The 24,693-nt window shown below is 42.0% G+C and overlaps 1 protein-coding gene across 1 annotated transcript; it reads left to right on the top strand.

The window, feature by feature from the left end:
- The first annotated feature begins 330 nt into the window (after window positions 1–330).
- On the top strand, window positions 331–24,504 carry TEKT3 (tektin 3). Its single transcript, XM_054977813.1, has 8 exons — window positions 331–435; window positions 5,699–6,306; window positions 9,644–9,727; window positions 12,213–12,283; window positions 15,653–15,796; window positions 17,985–18,207; window positions 21,581–21,735; window positions 24,227–24,504. Exons 2-8 carry the CDS (start codon window positions 5,728–5,730, stop codon window positions 24,441–24,443), a joined length of 1,473 nt encoding a protein of 490 aa, XP_054833788.1. The 5' UTR covers window positions 331–435; window positions 5,699–5,727; the 3' UTR covers window positions 24,444–24,504.
- Window positions 24,505–24,693: the final 189 nt, after the last annotated feature.

The raw sequence follows: 24,693 nt of genomic DNA, 5'->3' as shown, positions 1-24,693 counted from the left end.
GGGTGTAGTAGCAGGACTTGCTGTGGAATGACAGCTGTTCAGAGTATGGTTGTTTATGGCCACTGTTGTGTAAGGAGACATTTGCCTGTATATGCAAACAGCTGCAGGAAGGAGTTTCTGCTCCCTGTTCCTTTCATTCTCTCTACCCACCCACCTCACGTTCAGCAGTCAGGGAATAGAGTTACTTAGCAGCTTGTGAGTCCTTAGCAACCGTTACTCTTCCTCCCCCTCCCTTCCCTTCCTCCCACCTTTTGACCAATGGAAAGTATTGGAAGGGTGTATGTCACAAAGGGTGAGGGCGGGATAGAATCCCTGTGTGGGAGGGAAGCCTAAGAAGATGTTGTTACTGGACATTGGGTGAACAGCAGCCTGTGGCTACAGGAGGCTTCTTCCATCCCTCTGTCTTCTCTTACTTCAGCATTGCTCTGCAGACAGGTGAGTGATAGTCACTTCTGGCAGTAGAGAAGGGGAAAGCTACCAAGGATATCCACCAGCCTCACAGAATACACTAATCGCCAGGGAAGGACACCTTACCCCTGTGGTGCCTGAGCATCTCAGCCTAGGCAAATATGAAATTAGAAGGCAGGTACAGGGCAAATGACTCTCTTTGAAACTGTGAATTCCCCAGAAAGAAATGTATGTGCCTGTCAGAAATGGAGCAATAGCCAATGGCAGCAAGTCAGGGGAATATGTTCTTGCCCCCCTCAAAACAATCCACTGTAAAGATCTCAAGGGAGCCACGGGGGGAATTACGGAAAGTAGAGTTTAATGCTGTTTATTATCAAGTTTATCCCCCTGCTAGGTGTGGAGCGGTAGGATTTAAATGGAGTATCATGGAAAAAGATGTGAACATCTCCCCCCTCCCTCCCCCTAATCTCCTGTTTCTAGAATGAAAAAAATGGAAAGATCTTAGTAACTTACATTTGAGAAAGCGACATATTTGTCTTTTTAAAAAACCCACAACTCAGCAAAAATAGAGAAAAATATGCCCTTTGATCCTGAGTACATTGCAGAGGAGGTCAGTTGGGGCTCAGTTTATAGGACTGTGGCCCACAAATGCCTCAGAGGGGTCTGAATTTCTGGAATTCTTCTTGCATTTTGTGTGTGTGTGTGTGTTTAAGTGTGTAGAGGGAGAGAGAGATTTGTTAAAGAAGTGCCAGTAATTGGGCCAGTATTTGGGCTGATTTACACCAATGCCAGTATTTGGGCCAGTATTTGGGCTGATTTACACCAATTCTTCTGTCATGGAACTCAAGGTAGCAAACCTAACATTTCTAGCAGCTATTGACTTGACTCAAACATAAAGGGAGCTGTGGAGTGTCTGTCATTGTCATGTGGATTGGGTCCTTCTTCAGACTGTGAGGAAACATCTGTTATGAGGTTTTCATCAACAGCACATCTTAATATTGTCCTATGGTGAATAATGATAATAATTCACATTAATCTGCACCGGCAGGAATACTTGGTCTACGGAGCAGAATAAAACACATGACCGTGTGGCATCAACATTGTGAAGGCAAATAAATGCACTAATAGAAAAAAATACATTGACCACAATCCAGGCCCTTTGCTGACCCATGCTTGGGCTGACCTTCCCCTGCTCTGAGGTAAAATTCTCCTCCTAAAGCAGATGAAGCTGTTTACTGGGCTGGAAAGCCTTTAGTAGCATGGTTGTGTTTGTAGCTTCAATTTTCTTTATTGTCCCATCCTTAATGTATAAGTTGAGATGTTACCCAGCCAAGTCTAAGTAGAGGGAAGATCAGAGGTGTGTGTTTCCCCTATAAAAAGAAACTGGCACACGAGGCTTATGGAGTTTTAAATGGAAACAGAAAGTTTATTTACAAGTAGGTTGGATAAGCAGGCATGTAGGCAGGTACTTAAAACTGAACTAAGAGATTTTTGTACAGATTGCTTCACTAGTGTGAGGCACAAATACGCTTGGTATGGCTTGTTAGTAAGAGCCAAGCTACAAGTGATGCCTTACACAGGTTGAACATTTGTCAGCTTCCCTCAAGTTTTGATGGGAGATGTAGGTGTCCTGGTTTTACAGCTGCAAGACCAGGATGCCTTCATATCCCATCAAAACTTGAGGGAAGCTGACAAGTGTCCAACTTGTGCCAGGCGTCACTTGTAGCTTGGCTCTACCTTGCTGACTTGTATGAGAGTCTAATGGGATTAAGCTCTGGATTGATTATAGGCAAAATTTAGAAATGGTTAGGCTTGATCACTGGGGAGGGGGCCATGGCTCAATGGGAGAGTTGCTTGCAGAAAGTTCCAGGTTCAATGCCTGCCATCTTCCTTTGAAGATGATGGGAAAGACCTGTATTTGAGGTCCTGAAGAGTGTCTGCTAGTTAGCACAGATGATACTGTTGTTGATAGACCAATGGTCTGTCTGACATAGTACCAGGCGACTTCATGTGTTTAACCAGGATTGAAAGGCATAATTGTCAAAATCTGAGTTACTATTGGAATGCTATTGCAAGCCAGGTGAATGACAGTTGGGAAAGCAGTAAGGAAAACATTGTATGGAAGATCTGGGAGATAACACTGCTATGCTGTTTGTCACTGGTGAGACCTCCATTACAATGCCATGCCCATCACATCTGTTATCTCTCTCTCCGGTGTATCCAAAAGGATCAGAGATTCACTCCTGCAACTAAAGTGAAGTTTTCCTCAGTGCAATGAATTCCTTTGTTATTGGATTTTGTATTATGTACACCAAGATATTTACATTAGATCGCCTTGAGTATTCAATTTCCAGGGTATAATTAGCTAAGAGAAAGGGACAATGGGCTGCAAGTCAGCGTGCGGTTACTTGAACCAATAATCTCTCTGTGTGGTCACACTCTCCAAGGTGAGCTTATTGAGATGATTTCAGAATGGTATTATAGTGGGAAAAGAAACTGTCAAAACTCTGGATTATCATTTCCCGTTAAGTCTATTAACTCAGTATTAATGGCATCTACACAATTTCCACACATTAACATTTGCCTTCCTCCACCTGGTCAAAATTATGCTATGCTCCATGGATTTTCTTCATCGCCATCAACTAAGGCCAACATTAAAGATCCTGATTTGTGTGTGTGGTTTCCGTATTAGACACAGAGGCTCAGTACCGAGAAAGAGCCCCTACATTGGAATTAGCTTGTTGGTGCTAGAAGATCATATTTTCCATTTCTCAGATTGTGCGAACACTCACAAAAGATCACAATAAGGGTCTTGCTAAATCAGACCCGGAGCAGATCTAGTCCAGAAACTTGTTGTCCTCAGTGGTCAACCAGATGTCATGAGAAAACCTCAAGCAAGGCAAGAAAATGAAAGCTCTCTCCTGCTGTTCCCCGAAGCAATTAATATTCATTGGTGTGCTGCTCTGAACATGGAGGTTCCATCTTCATATATACTTCGTCTATGGTTCTGGAGCCTAGATTAGCCTATGTTCTAAATATGTATTGAACCATTTGCATACTCGAGACAAGAGTAATCTTCATATCAGCAAAAGGTCACCACATTATATGGGAGGTTGTGTGAAAGCCCTTTTGACCTGTTCCTTCATGGTGAATGAGTACAGCTAAGCACATGTGAATACGTATGTGGCTCCTTTAAGAGCATAGGAAGTACCTTGCTGAATCTCGCCTACATCTCTGTGATGCAGCACTCTGTTTCTAACAGCAGATGCTTCTGGCCGTGCACAAGCAATGCATGATGCTGATGGTCCCTTACTGGTTTTTTGAGACTATATGGGCTGTACAAACTGTATAGGTGCATTCCTAGATAATATTTCCTTTATAACAATAGGACAGCAGTGGTACTTGCTATATTACATGTTGTTAGCTCCACTCTCTACGGTGGCGTAGTCTGCCCTTTTATTCCATGCTCTGTAGCCCATATTTCTCTCCTTCTCCCCTTTTGCCAGCACTGCTTCTACTGCTACTGCCATATGTGCCACTCCTTTAGCTCCCAACCTATAGGACAGCTGTACACCTAACAGAATGGATCAAGTTTACACAATAACATAATGATGATGTATAGTGGAGCCATTTAGAAAATATGTACATTGCATTTTTGTCCTGAGCTAAGACCTTTGATCTTTGAGAGCCATTGTAGTACAGTAGTTAGAGTATCAAAACAGGATCTGGGAGACCCAGGTTCAAATCCCCACTCTGCCATGGAAGTTCACCTTGGACCAACCAAGATGAGTAGCCGTGTTAGTCTGTCTGCAGCAGTAGAAAAGAGCAAGAGACCAGTAGCACCTATAAGACTAACAACATTTGTGGTAGGGTATGAGCTTTCGTGAGCTGTGTGGCTCACAAAAAGCTCATACCCTACCACAAATTGCTCTTTTTCTACTATTGGATCAGTCACACAGTCTCAGCTGGGCCTACCTCACAGTATTGTTATGAGGATAAAATGAAGGAGAGGAGAACGATTTAAGTCCTGTTGGGTCTCCATTGGAGAAAAAGAGAGCATAAGTGGTGTAAACAAACAAGCATGAATACCAAATATGCCACAGTCTAAACTGGGGAAGTTAAATCTACTGGATTAGATTCATAGTATAGGCCCAATGTTCTTTTGGTATCTAAAAGTGAGAGGTGCTGACTTTACATTTTGGCACATATAAATATTTTTAAAATCCAAGTGGAATATGATGCTGCTTGTATTATATATATGGTTGTGAGAATTTTATAGCTTGACATAGCTGGGAGGGAGGGAGGACCTCAATGAAGAAGATTATGGAGGTTTAATAACTAGGTCCTCTTTATACATTACACAAAGTGTTAGGTGATGACATGAGGACTTTGATTCAGAGGTTCAATGGGAGTTTTGTGCCTCCTGGACTCAAACATGCCCTTTTTTATTCACGACTAGGATATGAGGGCAGAAGTGGTTGCAGCCTTCTTCTCCACACGATTTCCCTCAAAGCCTTTGTGGAGTTAATATTAGCTGCACTGTGAAACTTACATGCATTCATGTAAGTAATATGATTTTGTAAATGGAACCAATAGTGACTTTATGGAATGCTTTTATGAGGAGAAAACGGCACAGAGGGGAAGGCAGCCATTGCTTTTGCCTGTGTGAGGAGAAAAGAGCTTGTGTGAGTCTGAGAGGCATATTGCTGCCATTGGACCTCTGATTCAAAATCTTTTGTGTTGTCACCCAAGAAACACAAGGACTTCGTAATGATCCTTAAGGGAAATTGTTTATACGGCATTTATGATAGGCTTTTATTGTTATATCAGAAAAAATCTGAATGCACCAAACGGCCTGCCATTCAAACAAACTGTGGGACTACTTTGGCAATCATAGGTATAGACTCTTGAAATGCCAATGCCAGCTGAACAGATGTTCCTTATACCAAATCCAGTATGTATTATTCAGAGGTAACCAAAGATATTTTCTTGCCAGAGAAATGGTGGACTGGGTGATATACAAAATTCAGTATATAGTATTCAGAGGTGACCAAAGATATTCTCTTGCCTGAGAAATGGTGGACTGACTGATAAAGATGTAATAAAATAATTGATAACTTTCTGGCCTTTAATATCATTTTTAAAAATTCTGCCTGAATCTGCCTTCCTTTTCACTCTTTTCTATGGCTGGCTCTGGCATAACTCATTAGAAGTCTCAGTTAAGAGGTACTGTTGTTTGTAAGCCAGGCTTTATTTAATGTGCACTTGTTCTCATTCTTCTTTGACACAGGAAGCCTTACTGGATAGATATTTGCAGCCATGGAGCTTGTAGGCTCTACCTTGACGGCAACTTATGCCCACCCTAGACCAACACCCACAAATTTTCTGCCAGCCATCAGCACTATGGCATCCAGCTACAAGAACCGATTTCCTCACTACTCTTTGACTCACAGCCTGAGTCTTCCCTGGAGACCCAGCACCTATTACAAAGTAGCCGCCATCACTCCAACTTTGGCTCCTTTCTCAAAGAGTTCTCAGGGGCTCACCCCAAGCAAGATGCTCCCCTTCGTTTCCAACAGAACAGCGCTGTTTACTAGGTACACCCCTGACGACTGGTATAGATCTAACTTGACAAGTTACAAGGAATCAGAAATGTCACGGCAGGGAGCTGAGAGGCTGAGGGTGGACACCTCCCGAATGATCCAGGACAAGAACCAGCAGACGAGGAAAACTCAAACTGAAACAACCAAAAATCTGGGAGAACGAGTCAATGACATAACATTCTGGAAAACTGAACTCAACCATGAGGTGGATGAAATGATTGGGGAAACAAATGCTCTTACAGAGATGAAGAAACGACTAGACAGAGCATTGGCAGAAACCGAAGGGCCGCTCCAGGTAAACTGTTCAGTTCCATTGATATCTAACAATACCTGCAGTGAGTGGATCAGTCAATGAGATGCTGGTCTGCAAGCATTCCACTCTGCTGTTAGGTTTTATGCTCTGAACTAGTGTGAGCTGAGTTAGTGATAATCAGGATTTTGGTCATGCGTTATCTCTTCTAGAAAATTTCTATGGAGCACACAGGTGCTGTATTTGGCTTAATGCCTTCTTTTATAAGCAGTTTCCATTCCATTTTAGCTCTAGAAGCGAGCAACTCCACGTCAGTTCTTTTCACAAGGCCACTTCAATGGGAATTAAATTAGTGCTGTCTCTCACCATTCTGTCTTTCTGCTAAGAAGAAAGTCAGGTCACTCAGGGTTTATTTCGTTTTGCTGTTTATATACAATCAATGATGAAGATAAATCTTCTGGTGTTACATAATGGGGAAAAAAATTCAAGTCATTAACAGCATAATATCCATCGCATCAATAAGACTTAATGAGGTAAGTAAACATTAACAACCAAACAAATAATTGTTGGACATTTATTACCTAATAGAAAAATCATTTGACAAAGAGGAGAATTAACTTTCCTTGAAAAGAGGGATGGCCCTTCAGTCTTAAAGGATCTATATAGTTTGCATTAAAAGATATAATGAATAAGATCCTCTGTCTCTTGCTTTTCACAGGGACAAAGACTTTGGCGGCATTCAGATGACCAGACATACTATGGCTTGTTTAGGAACCAGCCTTGGAAGTCCTAGGGCTTGTTCATTCCCTCCTTTTCCCTTCCCTTCTCTCATTACATGCACTGCCAACGCTGAGGCCTTGCTAATTTAGGACTAATACAAATTGCAATTTGTTTCTTATCTACAAACCACTAAAAATCCTGATTTACAGGAAATAAACCACAGTTTGTTAAAGAGTTGAATTGAGGCGTCACCACAAATTGTAGTTGTTGTAAGCTAACATAACTTCAATCTTGGTGGGCCACCCTAGGGATAAAGTGGCCAACATTGCCATAGCAAATGCTGAGAGATTTTTAAGGGTGGTACCTGGTGGGGGGGGGGGGGAGTAGAGTTGGGGAGGATGTGAAGTCACTTCCGGATGACACTCTAGGAATTTCCCCTAATATCTATGTATCAATATTAGGGTTGTCAAGTGCCTGCAGCAGGCTGGAGATCTCCTGTCCCCATTGGGTCTTACCTACTGGCACTCCAGGGGCGAGTGGGAGAAAGAAAAAATAAGATTAAATTGCAATTAGTGATGGCATGACATCACTTTCAAGAAAACCTGATGCTATCACACACCTCTAGGAATCACTGGAAATTCTATGGCAAAACTGCAGTTTTCTGTAATTCTGAGAAGACTACCATCAGTACTGGGGAAACCCATAAGTGGTGCCAGTCCTCTCTAGTAATCACCCCCAAACCCTATGGTTCCTCATGATTCCTAGAAAGATGTGATGTCACTTCTGTGTTTTTCCATAAGTGATGTCACACCATTGCTGTTGTCTGCCCTGCACATCCCTGCCCTGCCTGGTCTCCTGCTGGTTGCTAGGCCAGGCAGCCTTAGTCACTATGGTGGCCATATTCTGGCCATTTTTTGTCCCATTATGCAGTTTCTCCAGAACAGGTGGTTGGGGACAAGGAAAGAGATTTACATCTTGAGGGTGGGCAAATTAAGTTTGCCAACCTCCAGGTAGGACCTAGAGATGTTCCAGAATTACGATGTATCTCCAGAGGACATAGATTTGTTCCCCTGGAGAAAATGGTTGCTTTTGGCGGTGGACTGTATGACATTAAATCCTGCTGAGGTTCCTTCCTTCCCCAAACCCACCTTTCCCAGACTCCACCACCGACTCTCCATGAATTTCCCAGCCTGGGATTGGCAATCCTCAAGCAAAGGGCAAGCCTATGAGGGAAGAAGGGATGCAGGAGGTGTGCATGAGTCTGAGGGCCTTATAATGAACAAAGTGTTGTTTGTGACGTCTGAATGCAGCCACTACTGGTGAATTATTACATCATTAAGATCATTGCACTTGCTTTCTTATGTAGGTGAGGGCAATTGTTAATTTAGAAGGTATTCAAAACAATAGACTCTGTTAGATAATCACAAATTTGGCCACAAAAGTATGCTTTAACACCTGTTGAAATCAGTGGACTTGACCTTGCCCAGCTGACTTGTGCAAAAGGAGAGAAATCTGCACAGAGACTGCTACTGTCTCCTGCTGAATAAGGAAATATGGAGGAAATATGAAGAAATAACTCTGAATTATACAACTATCTGCTGTCACTTCTATGCTTTCCTTTCTGTAGTACTACCGTTGGATTTTCCAGGGATAATGTAATACCAAACCCCAAAGTGTTGACATGTTTGCTTTTTTCTGTTAAAGGACTACATTTGTGCCCTTGTGCATCAGTGGGACTGTGAGGTAGAGCTCATTTGCTAAAGATTTTAGAAATATTCTTTTAAAGAGACACATTAAAAAAATCTAATCTAATAAATAAAATGGTACAGACATGTTTGCCACAGTTGTGTCATTTATCACTAAAAAATGTCATTGATGTTGTCCTTTGTCCAGTGGGTAGCCTCCATGACCCTCACACAAGCACATTCCATGAAACCCACATTCTCTGTACTAGATACCGGAGCTTCAGGATAACTGCATTTTCCTTACCACATTGTGATATGTTTTTAATATGGGGGAAATGTGATATCTCCACAAGAAGAAGCAATCCCTTGAAGAAAGATTCCTTGCAACAAATAAGCAACACTTGTATATTTATTGCATAAAAAATGCTCTGAAGAAGACATTCAGTCATGGAGGTCCTGCTTATGGCAACTGGAAGATCTGTACCCAGTGGATGATTCCCCCTCCTCACAACCATGAGGACTAGAAACTTGCTGTTAATGAAAGGTTCTCCAAAACTCAAACCGTGCACAGGATCCCAGTCTTATAGACTTGGACAACTTCATTTATTAGCAACAATACACATGCATAGATCAAACTGCAGCCTTGTTGTATGAGAGAGAGTCATTACATGCCCATGTGAAGACCAAGGCTTGGATCCAGTGGAGCATGCTCACGGAAGGGAGGATTCCTATCCAAGGAGGACAACTTTCTCACCTCCAAAGAAATTCTCAGCTGGATCCAAGCCCTGGATTCTAATGGAAAGAAACTGGAAGTGGTCTCTCTCACTTTCTCTCTGTATGTTATATTTTCCAATGCAAAGACTCTTAAACTGCACAATAAGTATCCACTAGTTTCATAAAGGGAGTTCCTTTACATTCATGGTCCTTTTCAACAGCTCCATAACATATTATTACAGTTGTGCTCTTTTGTCAAACAGGTAGCCGAGGAATGTCTGCTTCATCGAGAGAAGAGGATGGGCATCGATCTTGTACATGACGATGTGGAGAAGCAACTACTGACAGTGAGTCCCACTGGCATCCTGAGGAGGAAATGTGCTAATTTTTTTCCCCAGGATGGGCTGAATGTTGGATAGGAGCTTTCATTTAGAGTACAATCGAAGTTACTATCATTTAAGTTTTTCAGTAGCACTTGTCTAGAATGTTTACGAAGATGAGCTACTTTTCCTTTGCAGAATAAGATGTGCGAACTCTTCTTGATTTTCACCTATCTACAAGGCATGCTTGGGTATTTACTCCAGAGGTGGGGTGGGGTGGGGACAATAACTCAAATGTGTCTGTGTTTTCCTTCCCCAGAGGCAGGAGGAAAGAAGGGCTCTGATGACCTAGAATGTTATAGTGGCAAGGTTTGCCTCTGAGTCAACCATGAGCCAGGTTGTAATCTTCTGTACATCTTTGGGAACATACAGCTTTCAGTGTGTATGCCTGTGTTGACACCTTTCTGCAGATCTGCCTGGAACTATGATATGATATGATATATGATATATGAGCCCACATTCACAGTATTGGTCTTGATGGTCAGTACTGAATCTAGATCCCTGACCAGGATGTTCACAGCTCCTCAGAGGGTTTGTTAATTTCCTCTTTGTCTCCTGGAACAAACCCTCTGAGAAGCTATCTTTGCAGGCTCTGTAGAGAGGTGAAATTAACAAACCCTCTGAGGAGCTATCTAGCTGGCTCTGTAGAGAGAGGTGAGGTTCAAACTATGCTTCCTGGCTAACACTGCATCTCCCTTCACTTGAGCATCCTCGTGTAATTCATCTTGTATAGTTTAGCTTTCAGTGGTGGCCTGTATCTGCATCCATTGAATTAAATATAACATTACCTTTGAGAACAGTGATTGGCTATGACAGATTCTGTTCCAAAATGCCTAGATAAGCTCCTGTCATGGCCCACAGAAAGTTTCCCACTTACATGGGAAAAGTCTGGACGAGCCAACTGCAGTGTCCATTGCTGTGTCATTCCAAGTTCCTGCCTTTCAGTCCAGAGTACAAATCATATTCCCTGTGCTATATCAATGTGCTGCTGGCCAAACCCTACTGTCATTTGTTCCAAGGTGTTTATTAGCTCATGAAGTCAAGTGACATACAGCTGAGCTGGATGCCAGAAGCTATCTGGAGAATGCTTTCATCCAAAGGAAATAAGGAGTTTCCAACAGGGAGTGTCACATGGAAAAATTTGGTCCTCAAGAGCTGCGTCCCTTTATTTTGCCAGAGCCAAAGGCGTGTGGGAATCAGAATAGCTTCAGGCACTGAAAGTGCTTCTAGAAACCAAGGCTAAATAAAACCCACCCTTCTGTGGTGAGTGTGTGTGATTTTATATGTAGATGGGGAAAGAAGGAGCACGTGAGCAAGTTTCAGTGCCCTGTAAAAAAAAAATCAGCATTGTTCAGCATTAGATTTTCAGGCTAATTAGCATGTTTATGTAACAACCTATGGCTTAAATTGATTGACACAGTCAAAAGGCTAACTCCTACATCAAGTGAGTTAAAGGTGACAGAAAGAGTCTCTGAATAATCAGAGGCGTTTTGAAGATTAAGCCATCTTTGCTCATTGTATGATCAAGAAGCAAATTTTATGGGAGGTGATAATGAATTCATGTACTGGTAGAGAAGCAGGATTGTGACAGTAAACTCTGCCCAAATGACGTGTGTTTTTTCAGACAGAGAGAGAGAGTCTACATGAACACATACATGGGTACAGTTCTCTCCACACAATCCAGAATTCTGGATGAAGCGGGGTTTTCTATCATGAAAAAAGAGCTCTATGTACAAACACTTTTACCTATATGGGTTCTGTATACGTGTGTAGGTTCTATACATGCTTTTCAATAAATACAAATAAAGTCAGGGAATGGAGCTTGCCACTCCGCTCCTGCTTACTTCTAGATGTGCATTCATTGTCTTCCCCTTTCTATGTCTGAAAATAGCTCAGATTAGAATTAAGTTGGTGTTTATTTATATTTCGATTTTCCAGCAAGCTCCTCTAAATCAGCTGATGTATACTCAAAAGATATTCAATAACAGTATTTGATATTCATAACAAACATTCATTATAAAACAGAAGAAAATAAGTAATAAAACATGACAAAAGTTAACACTAGGAAATGCCAGGCATTACCAATAGTCCAAAGCTAAATGCTCCACCATTCTAAAAAAACGGTATCTCATGAAACTGATAGCAACTGCACAAACTTTTGCATTGCTGCATAAGGGCCTATAGAGCTGATATTGAACAAGACAACTCCAAGGTATTAGGGTTATCAGCAATTTGGATATGTCTGGCTCCCAGTTTTACTTTGTACATATAAGAGACTCTCATCTCCGCAATGGATTCTTCCAAGACAAAAGGCTCTAACTTATCACACTGAGTTGCATTTTTGGTCACAGTGGTTATGGAGGCCACATAAGGGTGATTTTGATTGCAATTCATGTTACTTTCATTAATCAGTGGGATGCTGACAGGATTTTTGCTTTTATAACTTAACTAGGAGGTTGATGTGATCCATTCATGCCAAGAGAGAATGAGAAGACACTTGGATAAGGCGATAGCCCAGCTTGCGTAAGGAAACGTTTGGTCTCAGTTTTTCTCAAGAAGGCTTTAAAAATAGTTGGATGTGCACACTTCATCAATTTTCCCCACTGTGCAATCTGAAAGAGAGAAATGTCTTCAGTATCCTTTCTTGGCCTTCAAGTTGGACAGGAGTCTATAGAATGGCCCAGAAAGAAATTAAATGTCTATGAGGGTTACAAACTAGATTTTCAAACATATTTGGGAAATGGACACACAGATCATTGTTAGAACAATGCTGAAAGCTAGCCTTTCATCCGGACCTGTGCAATTTTTGCATGGGCAATTTTTGCCATGTTTGGCTCCATACCTCTTTGGATTTCATCTGAATTCCAGATGAATTTCAGATTTCAATGCAGCATTTCAAGGGCTCTCCTTCAAGTTTTCTGCCTGTGCTTTTTCTCTGTGGGGAAAACCCAAAGAGGTATGGAGCCACACGTGGCAAAAATGCTTAGAGTGGTAGAGCCACTGAACCTCAGTATTCATGCTCGAGGTATGCTGGTAAATATGGGTCTATTTTTGTACTTATCTGCCGGGCTCTGTTAAGTGTTCTTTAAACACAGGCCATCATTTTAAGCAACTCTTTTCACATACCTCACTGCGCTGTGTCTGATCATATCTGATCATTTATCTATTAGTTGTCATGCTCAAAAACCTGTGTTTACAGACAGGCCCTCTCAAAAGTCCACAGAGAGTCAGACCACTCGGCATAATAAAAGTTTAAAAATGGTAACCCGTGATGTGTATTTAAAAAGTTGCAAAACCCAGAGGTGACATCATTGCATGGATGCAACACTCTAGGATGCCTCTGATCCTAGAGTATCACCCCCCCCTCCAATTTTTCTTCCATCCCTTTAAAGAACAGTAGCAGAAGACCGACATGGTGAGACAGGAAGTCTTTTGCTGGAACAAGACACCTGGCCTCCATAGAACACAATGATCAATTAACATGGCCAACAGAATGTAACCCTGATAGCAGTGGACAGATTTAATCCAGATGTTCTTATCAAAATACTTTCAAACTTTTTCAAGGGATGACCTTCAGTCTCCCATCAAGATTACTTCCAGTGTGGTCCTCCTAATTAGCATCTATTGAAGTCCATGGGCTAAGAAGGGAATAATTCTGCTTAGCATTGCTCTGTTTGCTTCATCACGTGGTGTTCCTAGGCCATTCCTGGGCCCTGAATTTTCCAAACTGATACTTAAAATTCAAAATTAGAATTGTTGCCAAATTGGAAATGTGTGTAGCATTTCATTTCATGTCAGCTTTAGCACTGATCTGGAGGATAAGTAATCAGCTTCAGTGAAGCATGTAGATAACTCTGTTTTGCAGACAGTAGCTTTCCCCACTGGTTGCAGAAGGGGAGATGAGAGGCTGTTATGCTGAGCATTGTACCATGGCCTTATCTCTGTGTTCTCTTGTCCACAATATGGAGTCATGATAGATGCCATAAAGGTTGTATAACCTTTAATGGTAGTATAACAATTAGGCAATGTTTCAGGTAAAAAGGGTGATAGAAGAGAAAATGTAGGCTGATGGTTTCCTTTAGGGTCACATTACATGATACGTGGAATTTGAGTCTTACAACCCAACTCGCATTTCATGTCTAACCCAGGAATCACCTTAAGAACAATGTTTGTGCGAGAGGAACATGCTCTGAAGCATAGTGCATCAACAGGAGGGACGTCAGCCTTCCTTCCCTTCTATCCTATACCACTGTTGACAGAAAAAAATAGCTGCAGGAGGGGGGAACTGTTGGTTTCACATGTCTGCCCACAATTCCTGAGCAGACACATGGAACTGGCAATGAAACAAACAGTGCCCCCCAGCCATTTTCTGTCTAAAAGTGGCACAGAGTAGAAGGGAGGGAAGGCCGAAGCCCCTCCTGGCATGGTGCCATGCTCTGGAGCTGACACCCCCTCCCCCAATGCACACTGTTTTAAAAGTGAATCCTAGGTCAGACATGAAATATGATTTGGATTGAAGAACCCCCAATGAACTTATAGTTTGCATATTGTACAAGAAGACCCTTATTTAGATGTAAGGGCAGCTCAACATATGCAAATTACTGTGGGAAACATTGGGGTTGTACCAGAGTTTCCTGCAGTAAATATGTAATGTAGGCCTCAGGCATCCGTCAGACTAACTTGACTGGAATACAGTTCCTAAATACATGTTCACATGTGCTTCAACATGAGTGCACTTGTATTTACACTGTTTATAGGTTTCATATTAACAATCGTAATTGCAACTGAGCTCAGTGTTCACCAGCAAATATTTATGATATGATATTAGCACTTTGGTGATGTTCTGTGACCATCCACCCCCCAGGCCAATAACTTTATATGTGGCTCTTTGCAGCTTATTCTTAACCCAAATGGCAGAGACTGAGGCATAGTTTTTTTGTTTTTTTAAAAAAATGGGCTACTTTCTTCTTCCTGATTATGTGAGCCCAGCTCAGCCCAGCCAATCAGGGATCATACAGACTAGAATTACATAGTGACCTGACAAAGTGATATAGAAAGTTAGTTTAGGTTATGTGATAATATAACAGAACCAATTCATGGTCAGGGCAACGATTCCAGACGTCAATCTGAGTGGGCTTGATGGTAGTATCACATAGACCATAGATGCTGTTCAAAGGCCCTGCTCATGAAAAGCAACTTACGTATACACACACCTACTGGGCTAGAACTAATTGTAATGAGTTGGATTGAAGAGAACTTTCTGTTGACACAGGAAGCTTCCAGTCACACAAGGACTCCTTCCATTAAGTGAGAATGCTGAGGAGCAGACTCCTTAATTTCATCTAAGTCTCCTTCCAGCAATTCTTCTCAGGGCAGCAATGTGTTTATACAGCTGTATGGAGTTGCCTTCTGCTTCAGTGGTTATTATTAATTCCTTTTAAGAAGGGTCTAAATTGCCTTTGAGAGATTGTGTCAACTGGTACCAACCTGCCTCAGGCTGATTAAATCTTCTAGGTAGATTTAGTCAGTATAATGAGCCCTAACCTGCATTTGAAGTATGACATGGGCCATCTCTACAGGAGAGACAGCATGTCATAAATCTGGGGCTATAATGTTGCCCTTTGTAATCATGTCTGCAATAAATTCGGAGATCGGTGCAATACTGTGCAATCACATTAGCCAGTTTAAGATTGGATATTTCTTTGTATGGTAGAAAGCCATAAAAGTGAAGGAAGGCTTTATGCTGATAAAAGCTGTGCATCCATCTCTTGTAACAAAGGAGGAAGCTCTGCAATAACACAAGGGATCTAAAGAGGGCTAGTTATATTGCCATAACTTGCTATTTTGTACCAGCCATTGTTACTCCTCTTTTTCTGGCCTGTCTTACCACAGGTCTGATAGGGCAGCCCAACATGAGCTGGAGAAAGACCTGAGTGACAAGCAATCAGCTCACAGGATTGATGACAAATGTCACCATCTCAGGAATACATCTGATGGCATCAGCTATTACCGAGGTGTGGAGCGCTTTGATGCTACGTAAGTGTTTTTGAAACCTTGTATGCTAAGTATCCTTAAACCACTGACTGAGGACTCCAAATCTAATTGTGTGAGATGTGCTACTCAGTGGCCTGGAAGGATCATCTTTTTGGTTAGTTATGGGGCTGTCTGCCTCTTCCCTAAGCACACATACAGCCTTTAGCTGGTTTTGAGTCTTCCTCTGTATATATATACGCCTTGTAGATGTATCCTGGAAAATACTGATTCCAGAATTCATATTTGTTCATAGCAGCTGCCATTTCATTGCATCCTAGAGGCCTAAGCATGGTTTGCACATGTATGTATTTCATTTGATCTCTCAGCTTTGATTACTTATTCAACATTTAATGACTCTCAACTAGAGTTAGGCACGGACTGGAAAAAATGAACCATGCGGTTCATGGTTCGTCGCATTTCACGAACCACGAACTTTCATGAACCTGCCCCAGTTCGCAAACCACTTCATTTGGTTCGTGAAAACATCGCATCTGGGTCAGCAAATCATCACTTCCAGGCCAGCAGAAGGTCTGCAGAAAGGCCATCCCCTGTTGCCTAGGAAACTGATTGACTGGCGCCAGGCTGTCTGCAGTGATGAACCAAAAAACCAATGAAACAAACGAGCCTAAAGTTCATAGTGGTTCGTCAGACATGGGCTCTGACAAACTGCCAGTTCGCGAACCACGAACTGGCCGGGTTCCTGCTGAATTTTGATTCGTATTTCAGTTCATGCCCATCTCTACTCTCAACTGAATGAGTGAAATCTGGTCTTAGAAAAAGTATTGTGTTTTGAGTTGTTATGAAATTTCAGCCTGTGGCATTTAATCTCTGATGGCTCATTCTCACATGCAAGTCATGAAACCTACTGTTTTGTTTAGAGAGGGGCATGCATCTACTGGCTAGGCTTGCCATCTTCCATGGGGGGCACAGAATTCACTGATCTCCAGACTACAAATATCAGTTTTCCTGCAGAAAATGGCAGTTTTGAACATTATATCCTCACCGAGCTCCCTCCACTTCCCAAACTTCACACTACCCCAAATCCACCCTAAGTTTCCTCTGCTCCCACTTTCCACCGCTCCCCCCACCCCGCCACCACTCACCTAGCTGGCAGGGGGAGGACAACTTTCTGGGTTGGGCTAAAAAGCCAAAATTATAACTGTTTATCAGGTTGGGACACAAAACGAACTTTAAAACCACAAACAGAGACATACTACTTGGGGCTGCTCAGCCAAAGTGGGCAAACTTGGATTTTGGTGGGGAAATCTGCCTCAAAGTAGGGGAGGGAAAGGCGGGCATTGTAATATCCAAAAAAGTGAGTGCCAAGTCTCCCCTCCCACTGGAAGGGTATGTGGACCTAGCAACCCTAATCTACCCTCAAATCTCCAGGAATTTTCCAAGCCAGAGTTGGCAACCTTGCTACTGGTCCTAACCGGTTTATTGTTGCAAAAAGTTTTACAGACAGTGATAACCTATTCTATTGGTGAAGGTGCACAGAAGGCTTAAATGCATCCATACTGGAAAACTGGTGCACTGGCCTGTGGCAGTTCATTCATGAGTTATGTGCCTCCAGCATTCTTCCCATTCTGTATGCCCTCACCCAGCTTTTTATTTTGAGGGGCACACAAACAATCACAACATATGGATACAGATACTCCTGCAGGGGCACATGTTTTTATTTTAAAAGTTAAAAGCAACCATAAGTATTAAGAATTTCCTTATGTAAATAAGGAAAGCTATTCCCCCCTCCCCTTTAAAAAATCAAGAGAGTATGGAGTTTGAATTGATGTGACTGCTAAGAAGGCTACATTTTGGCAGTCAAATATCAAGTCAAAACCTCTGGCTACACTCTTGCTTTCTTTTCTTGCTTAAAAAAAATCTATTTCTCAGTTCCCCTCCTTCTTTCCCACCCCGAATTCCTTACACATAGAAAATGTAGGAAGATGCTCCAAGAGTAACATCCAGCAAAATATGCCTAAAGGCTGTTTGATGTGTTTTTAAAATGAATGTGAAAATAGTATATACATTTGCAAAAGTTAAACATAATATGTTGCAGGCGTTCGTTCTGTGTTTATTAATCACTACAGTTCTTTTGGAATGCTCCATGAATGCTTTACCAGCTGAAACAGGAAGAGCTACATTACAAACATTTGTGCAAACTCTGTGTGTGTCTCCAATTGTGCTTTCCCAGGATTTCAGTGCCAGAATCCTGGGCCAAGTTCACTGATGATAATATTCTGCGCTCCCAGAGCGAACGGGCTGCCTCCTCCAAACTCAGGGATGATATTGAAACGCTGCTTGTAGTGACTGCCAATGAGATGTGGAACCAGTTTAACAAAGCCAACATTGCCTTTACCAACCGTATCTCTGAAACAGCAGATGCCAAGAACAAGATTCAGACACATCTGGCTAAGGTCATCTTCTCTTTCAGCTCATTGTTATTTTCTAGGAGCTATTTACTCAGTAGTACACCTGCCATTTGTGGTACACACTGTAGTTTGCATAGTTGGATGTGTGTGGGTTGATGGGTGGATGGTTCTGACTTGGGGCATTAGACTAGGTCATTTTTAATCTGCTGCATATCTGTGTTCCCATGAATCCAATATTAAATGAAGCACAGTATCTTTAATATTAGTTATGCAGTATCTTAATGGCACTGCCCCCAGTCCAACAGCGCACACATTTAAGAGTGATAGCTGCAGATGAATAGCCCTTTAGAAAAAGCTGTGGTCACAACAATCAGCTACTTAGTAGGGAGTAGAGGGACTAAATCCAGCCCCTCCTTACACTCTTGGTTCCAAGTAGTTGTTCAGCATAGTTACAACTTATCTTTTTACAGACACCACATTTCAAGTAAATAACAGCTTGCTAACGTCACTTCATCTACGGTCTTCAGTGCAGTCCCACATTGGGGACTGTGCTTGCGCAGGCCAGCCACTTGGAACAGGATTTTTTTCAGCTTATAGACTATTTTGGAGGGGGGGACCTCTCCCACGGACCGCTCTGAGACGGCTTTTCCTGCCAAAATGGTCACGTGTTGAGAGAGGTCACCCTCTTCTTCCCTCAGTTCTCCTGCGCCGCTGTGAGCCCCAATCCACAAATTCTTGAGAGCTCGCAGTGGGGCAGGAGGGAGGGAATGTGTGCCTGCATGAAGACCTAGATGAACAGCAGTTACAAATAAGTGCAACTCTGTTTTTCTGATTTAAAATGGAACCTGAGATGTGATGGAACCAGGGACCTCTCTTTGTTACTCACTATACTACCTATGCCATACTTTTCCAAGAGACAATGTGCTCATCCCCCATGATGCCCTGCTGTTGCTGAAATTATTAAACAGCATTTCAAAGTGCAGGATGATACAGCAGAAATGCTAGCAATACTGGCAGACATTCAGGAAATACCTGCATTGCAAACCAAAGCCACTTTTACACTTTTAGCTTTTAACTTTTTCAAGGAACATTGGGGGTTATAGTTTTAAGACGGTGCTCTTAAGCCTAAAACTCTTTGGGTACATTTTGAGCGAGGAGAATGCTGTAAAAATTAAACCTGTTTAATACTGATTTTCAAATTGTACTGCAGACATGTTTGAAAGCTGCTTGCCCCAAGGCAGTCACCACCACAATTAGATCTGATTAGGATCTGCAGGTCTATCCTCTTGATTACTCGTGCTTTGGAAAACCAGATTTCTCTCTCTCTCTCTCTCTCTCTCTCTCTCTCTCTCTCTCTCTCTCATTGTGAGTGAGCTTAAAACAAATGTCCATGCTGCTTTTCTCCTTTTTCTGAGTAAAAACTCTCAATTAATTCCCATAGGTTTCACCATTTCCAGATCCCACAGATTTATTTAGGCTGTCTGAAAACCACTGTGGTATTTTGCATATCCAAAATGCTTCTGCAGGTTGTACTGAAATAATGAAACTGAATTCAAGATAATGATCTAGACAGGGTATCTCTTACAGCTATGTGCAGAGATTCAAATGTGCAGCAAGACATCTAGATTTAGTGGAGGTTTTTTTTCCTTCCAAGCAAGCAACATGAAGTACTGATGTTGATTTCCTATAGTAATTAGAAGACAGTATGGGGGCCATAGAAACAAAGAACAGGAAGTGGTCAAGAGATTACCCTGCCCAGTTTATATCCTAAAATAGCATCCATATAAAAAAGAACCCTATAAAAAAGAACCATACAGTTTATAGTAGAGGGAATTACACAGCCTCTCTGGACAATTTTTCCATAGTTCAACTGCTCTTACAATTAATAGTTTATTCCAGAACATCCACTATAAATCTTCTATTTCATAATTCCCTGAGGGACAGAAGGGAATATCTATTTCCCCTTCTTTCCCACTCTTTTTAGTAAGCTAAACATGACATATTCTTTCATTGTCTCCAGCCCCAGGCCTGTTATAATGAGAAACTTGAATGAGCAGCATAACATGTATCTGTCATTTGTCCATAGTGATCATATACCTCTAAATCCATCTCGTCTCTGTCCTCTAAGTATCTGAAAAAAAGTTATGATAGGAGCCAGCACTGGTACTGAGATGGATCCATATCTAATATGTGACCCTTTGTGGAAGATCCAAGAGATATGCCCTGCAGAATTTATTTATTTACGTCATTTATAGTCCGCCTTTCTCACTGAGACTCAAGGCGGATTACACAGTATGAGGTTAATACAATCAGTATCAAGTACATTTCAATACAATACCATAAGGTAAACAGATACAAGTTTAAAAGACATAGCATTAGCAAGGATCCAAGACAGAGTAGAAAAAATACTGGAGCAAAACATAATCAGTTCTAGGACAACACTAGACAACATGGAGTGCTGGTGGTACAGAGGAGTACATATTTAAAGCAGCAGATAATATATAAGGCAAAAAGAGTGGTCTTAAACCATATCTGCATGAAGAGCAGGTGTAGGAACTGCATGTACATCCCCGTTTTGCCATGTACCTCAACCTATGCTGGCCTTCACTTTCCTTAAGGTCCATGATATAGCAATATTGCTGAAGTTCAACAGATCTGGTTGGTTTCTGGGATGGGAGACTGAGCTCACTCAATGACACCTCAAGGGCCCAGAAGCCCTGCATAGATAACATTTGTTTCATGGAAGAAAGGCAGGGCAACTACTACTACTACTACTACTACTACTACTACTACTACTACTACTACTACTACTACACTTACACTTACATACCACTCATCTAGACTCACTAGTGCCCCACTCAAAGTGATGAACAAAGTCAGCTGTGGAACTGGAGCTGAGAGAAGTGGCTTACCCAAGGCCACCTATTGGGCTCATGGCAGTAGTGGGCTCGAACCAGCAGAGTGCTGATGATGATTCACAGCCTGACAACTTAACCACTATGTTATAGCACATGTTATAAAGTTCCCCTGAACAGGAAAAAATTCTCATGCTTCATCTTCACCTGTGTGTACAACAGCAGCAAATGCACATACCCAAATACATTCAGTGCTGATTCATTTTCTCCCTATCTTCTATGTACTTTGGTGGCACATTAATCAAAGCCAGATCACTCAAAATAGGAAGTACCATGCCACAACTTTTTGGGAGATAACTATTCACATTAATCATTAAGATCTGCTGGCTTTAAGAGGAATAATTTGTTGAGGACCCTCTCAGAATTGAGACCCTGGATTGATTCAGGTTCTTTTACATAAACAAAATGTTAAAAAAAAATAAATTCAAATATTTTTTATCAAAGGTATGTATTGACACATTTGTTGATGACTTTTCTTCACGGTTATTTCCCTCCCACATCAGACTCTACAGGAAATATTCCAGACAGAGATGACCATAGAAGCCATTCGGAAGGCCATCAGGGACAAAGGGCCTCCCTTGAAGGTGGCTCACACACGCCTGGATGAGCGCACTCGTAGACCCAATGTAGAACTCTGCCGGGATTCAGCTCAGTTACGGTAAGAGAAAACAGCAGGCTTGCTGCCATATAGGAATAAAAACATGACGCTGTGCAACAGTTTTTATAAACAGCCAATGTTTTTGGTAAGTAATTGGTCCTTCCAATCCTGCCAGCTGTGCTTTGACATCCACAGTCTCACACACTTAGCAACAGATGCTGCTCAGCCACACAATTTTGAAGTTCTTAGAGACACATTAGTAACTATTCTACAGAATATACAGCTCCATAGGCTTAGGATAATACCGTGGTAATGTCCCACAAGGTCTTTTTATCTCCCCAGACGACTTGGAATGGTTTCTTCCCTTGACAAAAATAACGCATTGAAATGGTTGTTCTCCGGCCGTGAAAGCCTTCGACAATACAACACGTTGAAACAAATTCTGCATCTTCTATAATGTCGCCTTAAGGCCTTATGTGTATTTCCTACATAGGGATGAACAAAAATCCCCTATTTCATTTCTTTTTAATATTTGTTTATAGATCTGTCATTTATTTATGTTCTCCAGGTTTCTGTCTTGGGTACACAAGCTGTAATAAGCAGCTTATATGGTAGTGACACAATTAATTGAAATGGGAAGAATCAGGTTGAAATGGCAGGGATGAGACATTCAGAAGTATCCCTAAATGTAAAGACAGTCCAAGGTATTTCTAGCTGAAGGTTCAGCAGCACAGCTCTTCACAGGGGCAGCATCCTGTGGGTGAGAATTCCAGTGCTGTTTTGTGTACTTGTTGGAAACAGATTCTAGATACACAGTTACCCACGTCAACAGGAGTATCTTATATGTTTCTGCGGAAGATGGTGCAGGGCCAAACTAGACTTTATACATATATCAATGGAACATTATTCCAACAACCCCCTTTTAAACAGGAATCGCCACCTCTAAGGGGCAATCAGTGACAAGGAAGAAGGATTAACCTTCTTACACTGCCATGGCTTGGATCCTGAGGAACATTTTTACTGAGGGAAGGGATGGTCATCTGCAGTGTGGATGTTCCTCATCTTCCCCCTTCTGCTGGAGCCTCAAATACTCATGCCTTCTGAGGTAGTGGGGACCACCAGGAAAAACACGTGAGGGGAACTGGAGATATTCTGTGGGAGTGAGGAACCAGCAAAAATTGCCCCCCCCCTCTACTTGTGGAAATCATCTGTGGTATCTAACCTCATAGGCATTTGGCATTGGGTTGAGGCCATTAAATCCATCAAATGTGTCTCCCTGCCAGCCTTCCACCTGTGGGGGGGGGGCTATATGGTCATCTGCCCCCCCCCCCCACAGGAGCAGCCGCAGGATATCAACCCACACCTTCACCCTTTGAGCAGGCAAATTGTTGAAATGCTGTTTGCAAGATTTGTGATTTTATTGTTATGCCTGTGTTTTTGTTTTTGTTGTAACCCGCCCTCAGCCCGCTTGTGGGGAAGATGGGATATAAATTATATATTAACATTATTATTAACAACAACAACAACAACAATAATAAAAAATATTTCCACTCTCTATGCAGCTTCCCCCCCCCCCCCCCGGAGGGAAGGCGGCATGGTATAGCCTGATCTCTTCAGATCTTGGAAACTAAGCAGGGTCAGTACTTGGATGGATGGCCTCCAAGGAAGACTCTGCAGAGGAAGTCAATGGCAACCCACCTCTGCTTCTCCCTTGCCTTGAAAGGCCCTTGCTGGCATCACCATAAGAAATTAATCTGCTTCAAATTTTGCTACAAAAGTGGGGTGGGTGGGTGCTATTTTAGTTGTGAACAAGGGATGCATCATTATATTTAGGTTATCCCAAAACTGCTTAGCAGTTGTGGAAGAATAATGGGACACTTGGCTCCAGCAAAGAATAGCTGTGTCTTCTTTCACATTTCCTCTGAAGCTGTTGCATTGGCCACAGCTGGAGACAGGAAGCGAGGCTAAATAGATTGTTGATCTAATCCCATGATGGCATTCTAGGGGTAATTTTTAACTCCAGTTCAGTAACTCGAAATAAATAGGCATCACCTTTGAGTGCCCTCTTGGCACCCTGGTTGCCTTTATTCACCTATTGGCTACCTTTTAATTAGTGAATTCTGCTGGGTTTTGCCTGCTCACATTAGCTGTCAGAGGAATGTGAAGCCCAGAGAAAACAAACTGAAAACCCCAAATAGCAAAATGAGAACAGGAAACCACAATTTTCCATCCTTTTTCCTAAGTGGTGCTGCTTGTCACACGGGCTGTTCCCATAATTCACTCTAATGTTTTGTCTTACTAGTTTTGTGGGAGTAGAACCTGCTTCTTCTAGTGAAAAAAAGGGCATTTTGCTAGCTCCCTTATGGCAAACTAGTACGCTGATTTTTAACCAGAGTAAGGATCTCATTGGAGTCCCCTGCATTTATAACCATTTTTGGACTTCTAAGAAGCCTCCAGAGAATTCACCAAAAACATGATGTGTGACAGTGTGAAAGACAAAACACTTTTCCTGTTTTCTAACTTTGCATTTTTTTAAATGTGTCCCATCCAGCCTTGTTAATGAAGTGTATGAAATAGATGATACGATCCAGAGCCTTCAGCAGAGGCTGAGAGAAGCAGAAGATACACTCCAGGCATTGGTGCACACCAAAGCCAATTTGGAGCACGACCTGGCTGTCAAAGCAAATTCCCTCTTCATCGATCAGGAGAAATGCATGGGGATGAGGAAGACCTTCCCCAATACACTGAGGCTGGTGGGATATGCTTAAACCAGGGCCAACCTCAAAAGAGGTGGGGAGGAGGGTGGGAAATTACTAATGAATAAAACTGTGTCTAGGGTGGTGTGCTCTGTTGCACTTTTCTGGGGTTTTATTTTTAAAGATTATATTTTCTTGATTAAAGACGTTCTGCACAGGAATTCTGCTACCTCCTATTTTTGTCCAGTGTGATCTTTTCTATGGTACAGAGACTTATTGACACACAGAATATTTGCTGTGGACAGCTCATTGGCACAAAGCC

This window comes from Eublepharis macularius, chromosome 4 (assembly GCF_028583425.1).
Source record: "Eublepharis macularius isolate TG4126 chromosome 4, MPM_Emac_v1.0, whole genome shotgun sequence".
In the NCBI taxonomy this organism is placed as follows: domain Eukaryota; kingdom Metazoa; phylum Chordata; class Lepidosauria; order Squamata; family Eublepharidae; genus Eublepharis; species Eublepharis macularius.
This window is presented reverse-complemented; position numbering and strand designations above follow the sequence as displayed.